The sequence below is a fragment of the Microtus ochrogaster genome, chromosome 10 (genome assembly GCF_000317375.1).
Source record: "Microtus ochrogaster isolate Prairie Vole_2 chromosome 10, MicOch1.0, whole genome shotgun sequence".
NCBI lineage: Eukaryota > Metazoa > Chordata > Mammalia > Rodentia > Cricetidae > Microtus > Microtus ochrogaster.
Window position 1 is genome coordinate 61,553,854 of NC_022016.1, and position 7,147 is coordinate 61,561,000.

At 54.2% G+C, this 7,147-nt stretch overlaps 1 protein-coding gene across 1 annotated transcript; it reads right to left on the reverse strand.

Moving 5' to 3' along the window:
• Positions 1-218: 218 nt before the first annotated feature.
• Mycl (MYCL proto-oncogene, bHLH transcription factor) lies at positions 219-6,785 on the reverse strand. The gene is made up of 3 exons (XM_026781757.1): positions 6,544-6,785; positions 5,674-6,181; positions 219-2,766 (listed from the first exon to the last, which is right to left on the reverse strand). Exons 1-3 carry the CDS (start codon positions 6,622-6,624, stop codon positions 2,153-2,155), a joined length of 1,203 nt encoding a protein of 400 aa, XP_026637558.1. The 5' UTR covers positions 6,625-6,785; the 3' UTR covers positions 219-2,152.
• Between the last annotated feature and the right edge of the window lie 362 nt (positions 6,786-7,147).

Genomic DNA, 7,147 nt, shown 5'->3' on the forward strand with positions numbered 1-7,147 from the left:
AATTCACCAGGGAATTTTGTTTTCACTGAACCCTGAGGCCTGAGCAGACAGGACATTGTTTAGGCATGTCTGAAAGGGCATTCAGGGACCCAGAGTGGAATGACCAGGTTAGCAACGTGGTAGAAAAATGCAGCCACCCAGATGGCTTGTGGCTACTCTGAAATAGTTTTCTCCGGTTCAGGAGGACTCAGATGGCATATGCTACCCCCACTCTGACATTTTTGAGAAATCTTTTATTAGAAGATGTCCCAGAAGGCAACAGTTTAAAATCAAGCAATTAATGATTACAACTAAATACAAAATTTCAGGTAAACTTGCCTTTCAAAATAAACCAGACCCTTGCAACAGGAGGTTTTTGTGTTTTTTTTTTTCTTGTACAAAAACAGTTAACACCACTTTGCAAAAAGCATACAAAAATACAGTATTAAAAAAAAAAAAAAACAACTCGCGCAGCACGTAACCCAGCAGCAGCTTATAGAACACAAGCCGTTCAGATGAGTCTTCAGTAGCCTGCTTCCCACTTACCCTTCCAGAGTCCCAGGAGTCCCTTGGTGCCTGAAAGTCCTGCCCCAGCAGGCAGAACGGCTACTTCCAAAGCTTTCTCTGAGGCCAGGAAGCAATGCCAAGCCATCGTGGTGGGCAGATCTGGAAGTGGCAGCTGGTCTTTGAGAGGCACAGGTAGTATTTACCATCTGTCTGCCCCCCACACTGTTCCCCTACTTCCAAAAGCAGGGCCAGCAGGAAGGAATTGGCCTTTCTGGGCAGAGTTCTGAAAAGGTTGACTCTTCGTTCAGGCAAAGTTTAGGATCTCCCGAGGATGCCCACATGACCACGGCTAGCTTGGGTCACTTTCCCTATTGAGGGCTGTACCTAGATTCCACCTGGTGCTGTAGAACACAGCTGGAGCAAAACCAGTAGGGGTTGGCTGAGCTCTGCTCCGAGGGCACCTTGACAACCCACATGTACCTTCTGGGGCACCCGATGAATCCCAGCAGCTCCCCCCAGAGTATCTATCAGGCCCAGATTCTGGGAGAAGGAGGTGACCCAGAGAACCAGGATGGTGGCCAGCAAACTCCTTGAAGTTGCTTCAGAAGGACAGGTTTACACTGTTCCTGCAGAATTTCTACAAAAATCAAGAACTGACTTGAGAGGCAGGAGGGAAAGAGGAAGTGGTCGGGCACTTCCTCCTGGGCTCTTTGTGTCTGCCTTGAGAGAAGGTTCCAAGCTGGGCTTCAAATGGCCCTGCAGAAAACACACGGGCAAGGAAGATGTTCATGAGCCAGGATGCCAAGGCTTTCCCATGAATCATTTTCGCACGTCCTGCAGAAATAGTTCTGATCCGCCTGAAAGGGCGCTGTGGTGCCAATTGCATAACAAAGGCATAAACAAACAAACAAACAAACAAAATACCTTGTAAGGATAGGCAGGTCTCTCTCTGAGGAGGCTCAGAGAGCTCTGAGACAAAGACTCTATAGGCCGAGCCCTTTAAATGTTTTCAAAGTCCTAGCGTTGAGAGTGGAGGGAAGGGTGTGGCCTAATGTCCTAAAGTATCTTAAAGGTTTCCACTCCTCAGCTACTGTAAAGTGTCTAACAGTGAGGTAATGGTCCATGCTGATCAAGACTGCAAGCTTCTCTTCACCCAGGACAGCTTGCTTGTGTCCTGGAAAACAGGGCCTCAGGGACAGTATCCAGGCCCAGCCTTGTGTCATCCTCAGAGACACCAGTGGGAGCAGCATCCTTTCCCAGCCTAAAGCTCTAGCACAGTGTGAGATCTCATGCAGGCTGCAGCCCCTGGCATCGTCCACCACCTGTTGCATAGCATCCATCAGCCTTTCCTCCGGAGCCAGTGAGCTAGGCAGACCCCGAGTCTCCTCAGTTAGCCGCCCGCTGAGAAGCCAAAGGCGCCAGAGAAGACAGCACTCCCATGAGTCAGGCAAGAGGGCGAGCTGGGTTTCGAGGTTTCCAAGAATGCAAGCCCTTATTGTGTGTGCACTGGCTGCAATGCATTCTGGGATCGACTGTCCAGCCTGCCCCGCTGTAACCAAAATGTGCAAATTACTAAAAGGGGGAGAGAAGATAGAAAATAAACGTGTGCGTGCATGCGTGCATGTGTGTGTGTGTGTGTGACAGAGAAGTCAGGCTTTTTGCTGGGTTAGTAGCCACTGAGGTACGCGATTCTTTTCTGCAGCTGCTGCTGCCGACACCGGAGCTGCCTTTTCTCTGTAGCCATCTTCTTTTCAGCCCCCACCAGAGCTTGCAAGTACTCTAAGGCCTTGCTTAGGATCACGACTTTGGGGGCCTTAGAGCAGCTGGCCAGGGTGGGCACCTGGTCCCTCAGGGCCAGGAACCGCGAACGGAGGTCATTCCTCCTTTTTCGTTCTAAGAAGTTATGGTTCTTCCTCTTGGTCACGTCCTCAGTGTCAGAACTGACAGGTTTTGGGTGGCAGGACTGGGGAGTCTCGTTTTCTACAGGTGGGGGGCTCACAATCTCTTCCTCCTCCTCTTCCTCCTCTTCCTCCTCTTTCCCCTTGGGAGCTTCTACCTCTGGAGCCTCTGGTTCCTGGGGACCCCTCTCTGGAGCCCCCTCCTGAGAGCAACTTTCTGGAGGAAAGCGGGCAGCATAGTTATGCTGTTGCTGGTGGATAGAGATGTGGAAATGTTTCATGCAGGGGTCCAGGGGGTCTGCTCGCACCGTGATGGTGACTGGCTTTCGGATGTCCAGAGATCGCCTCTTCTCCACCGTTACCACGTCGATTTCTTCGCCCTCTGTCCAAGAAGAGATAGGAAGAGAAGAAACATATCCCATGAGGAACACATATACACACACCCTACAGCCTCAGTTCGCAATGTCTCGGCTTGTGAGAATAGGCGATGTGTCCATGGTTTAGTTATCACCAAACTCAAGTGAGGAGAGAGACCGCCAACTCATTTATTCTAGGAAAATGGCAGAGTGAAGGGGGAAATAAACAAGGAAAATAGTCTCCAGTTTCCTTCTGTACAAGGCTTGGATAAGAACAAAAGGCAGACCCCAGCCAACAGCCCCCAGTCTGCACAGGCTCCCTCCTCCCCCACTGAGGGGATGGAAAGAGCCAGTGGCCTAGGACAAAGTTTAGCTATAAAGATCTTCCCCACTAGGGCTCTTTCATGCCCCATCAGAATTGTAAATGAGGGGTCTGTGGGCAGAGTTGCCCTTTGTTCCTGCCCAGCACAGCCTGAGCTTGGGAATTGTTACTTTTCACAAGTTATAAATCCTATTATTCCCCACCTCTCTGTTCTACCATCCTTTCAGCTGAAGACACCGAGGAGGGAGGGCAACAACCGGTTCTCTCCAGCCACAGAGGGGAGGGGAAGGGTCTCCCTCAGGAGCATTTTGTCCCTGGGTTCAATGGGTTTCTAAAGCCATCCATCATGTATAGGTCACCTGCCCCACCCCCACCACTGGACCCGAAGAGGGTTGGATTTATAATCACAGGTCACAAGAGCCTTGGGAACTTCACAAAGGTACAAAAACAACCGTTTCCCAACAAGCTGCACCAGAGGCAGACAAGGAACAGCAGAATGACCTAGATAAAAAGGCCACCATGCCAGGGACTCAGAGACACCAAGAAGTGTCTGTACCATTTCCTAGCTGGAGGGTCTGTGAGATGAACCCAATCTGGTCAGGCAATCAGGGAAAGATCTCCTGCTCCCCACATTCTGCAGCCCTCAACACAGAAGGCCACCTTGGAAGCATTCTGGCTGACAACAGAAGAGCTCCGATCTCTGCCTCTTTTGCATATCAGGAGGCTTGAGCCCCTTTGTCAGGAAGGTTTCCATTGTGTGGACAATCGCATTATTTCCCCATTAATAAAACCTGACCATTCAGCCCCCTGGCCTCAAAGCCTGTGATTGGCTAGCTAAGGAGTGTTTGGAATGCTGTTTTCCCCAGCCCCAATCCCTATTGGCTGATCTGTGCCATCAGTCACACTCCCCACCCCACCCCCTCATTGTTTGCAATCTGTTGCATTTTGTTCTAGGCCATGTGGCCAGAGAGTGAACCAGGAGCCCACAAACAGGTTCAGGTTAAAGGGCAGGTCAGAAAATGATTCAAGTTTCTGTACATCCCAAGCCTTTAATTTTCATTGTTAAATCTCACAGCACACAGGGCTGTATCTAAGGAAGGTATCACTTAAGACACCATTCTCCTTTGCAGAACATAGTCTCAGATTCCACAAGATAAGGGATGTCCTCAAGCGGGACAACCAAGTCCATCCCTCCTCATTTTCACCAGAAGAAACGGAGGCCCAGATCAGACCCGCTCCCTGTCATTTTGATAGCGGTCTGGACTGCAGATAAAGAACTCCAAACTTCCAAGATGATGAGCTTTCTACTCTAACCCCCCTGGTAGAGCTGCATCTTCATTAGTTTCTTGATCTTAAGATTCCCATTCGAGCCGTTAGACAAACACACAAGCTCTTGTTGCAGGTTAAAAATGACTTTATCACAATGGATCGAAGAAAAAGCGACTTTTAATTGTGTTCTTCTCAACCCCCCCCCCACCAATAAATGTACAAACAGCTTCCACAGCCAACTCCCCAGTCCCCTACCAAATACCCATGTAAGGTATTTTTATCTCTGCAGTGACTTTTCACTATTAGTGACTGTGCCCAAAGCCTCCCTCTGCACCTGCAATAGCACCCACTCCAGTCCTTCTCATGAGTAGGGAGGGGGCTAAGAGGCTGGTTGGTCTGACCTCAGCGAAGTCTGCCCTTCATCGGCACAGAGGGAGGCCTGGAGCACTAGGACCGTTACCTCAACGGCAGCTCTTCTCCCAGAGGTGGGACAAAGTAGGAATCACTGAACATTTGTTGAATGCAGCCGAGCAGCTGAAGACCACAAATGTGCTAGGAGGGAGCTTGGACACTAGCTAAATCCAAAGCAACAGGCATGGTGGAGCCTTTCCCAAATAAGCTGCGGGGAATAAATATTCCCTTTAAATATCAGGGGAGACTGGGGTTGAGGAAAAGAAGCTGGACAGACCGCAGGAGGCTGGGGCTCACTCTTCGGATTTCCTGTCTCTAAGCCTCGGTTTTCCCATCCCTTAAGAGGAGCGTTTATTCTTCCCCCACCTGTCTCATAGATCACTGGTGATGAGGGTGCATAAGTGGTAACCAGTGGAACTGGGATAGGAGGGGAGACTAAGCAACTTAGGGTAACGCAGGCAGGAGATGGAGGTTTCCGAGAGGATGAAGACTTTGGTTCTGCACAAAAGGTTCCTTAGTCTTTTCTCCCTTAGGGAAGTGTGAGTTTCCCAGAGAAAGAGGCAGCAACAAAAAAGCTTCAAGCTTGAAGTGACTCTTAAGGGCACCCTTTTAAACCTCCCAAAGACAGAAATCCCCTACAGTTCAACCCCAGTATTGTCCTCTCTAAGCGCCAGCCCTCAGCACGTCGCCCCTGTCCCCTGGGGCTCCAATCACCATCAGAGGGACGCTGGCTCCCTCCCCACTTCTCCAAACTGTTTACCAACACACCCACGTGCCAGACAGACACAGCTGGGGGCTACACCGACAGCTTCAGTCAGAAAATAGGGATGTGATGGGAAGGTTTAAGACCCAATGCTTGACCTCAGACAGCTGTAGAGCTCTGGCCACCCATGGGATGCCTCCCTCTTAGCTAGCCCGGGGTGGTCCTTACCGGAGTCGCTGGGGCTCTCGGACCCGGAGCAGGCCTGAGTCTTGGGTTCGCCCAGCTGACAAGGGGTGGCAGGCGCCGGGTTACTACTGGCTTCCAGACTGGGAGTGCAGTCCGGGGTGGCGGGCGCTTTGGGCGGGTTCCCCCGGGGCGCGCCTGGGGTGAGTCGGTCGCTCACTACTCTCTCCAGCCGTTCCCGGGCAGAGAAGCCGCTCCACATGCAGTCACGGCGGATGATGGAAGCGTAATTCCTGCCCCAAGCTTTCGAATGGCCCCGAGATTCCACCTCGTCTCCGGCACCCCCTCCGGGCCAAGGCTCCCCCGGACTAATCCCAGAGGCTGGGTCCCCGACGTCGGGACCCGAGCCCCAGGGCGGCGACGTGGGGGGCGACGGCACCAGCTCGAATTTCTTCCAGATGTCCTCGCTGGGCGCCGTGGAGCGGTAGAAATCCTCTCCGCAGTCATAGTCGTAGAAATAGTGCTGGTACGAGTCGAAGTCCATGTCCGCTCCCTGCGGGAGGGAAGGGGAGACGTGCTGACTGCGGTGCCGGCAGAGGGAAGAGGCGGCTCCGAGACCCTCGCCGCAGCCGGCTGCGGGGCTCCGGTCCCTCCCCAGGCCCACTGGCTGGCAACCCGCGCCCTGATCCCTGGTCCCGGGGAGCCTGGCCTGGGGTCAGCACGCTCAGGGCAGCTCGTAGCGGGCCGATCAAGCTGCGGGGAGCGAGTTCAAAGCAAACTTTGCCAGCACCGCCCGGAGCGCAGCTCCTGGGGCACAGCAGGGCCGGGCGGGGGCGCGCTGTCTCGAAGGCAGCCTGCAGCCTTGTAGACCGCCCGTCCCACGGGGACCCGCGCCCGGGCCACCCGGAGCCTCACCTCGCTCCCACCGCCCGCCACCTGGAGCGGAGCGGCTCCCCGCCGGCTCGGGGAAGCCCGGCAGCCCGCACACACACACATGCGCGCCACCGAGCGCGCGGCCCCGCACTCAAGAGCGCGCCCCCTGCGCGCGCTCCCCCCTCCTCGCTCGCACACGGCAGCCAGGACGCTCCCGGGATCGACGCGGGAGCGCGATCTGCAGGCGCATTGTTTCCCGACTGCTTTATATCTCGTCGCGTGCCCGGGGCTCGGGGACCAGGAGGGGGGGGTGGTCCCTAGGAGACAAGCCCCACCCCCTCCCTCCCCTCTCTCCGCTGGCGACAGGTGGGGCTGGCCCCACCTCCTGGCTGCACTGGTCGTTTCTATTCTATCCCTTGAAGCCCCCCTAATAAATTGCACGCTGGGGAGCGCAGAGCAGAAGAGCTGATGCAGCCCCGCAGTCTCCTGGTGGAGGCGTGACTCTTCAGAGAGGCTTCTGCGGTCCCGGCGACCTAACTAAAGCCACTCTCTCCGCCTACTCAGACCCAGGGCCTAGAGCTGCTCCCCGCCCCACCCTGCTAGCCTACTTCCCAGGGTGCGCCCCAAAGGGTTCAGGTGCGTCCCA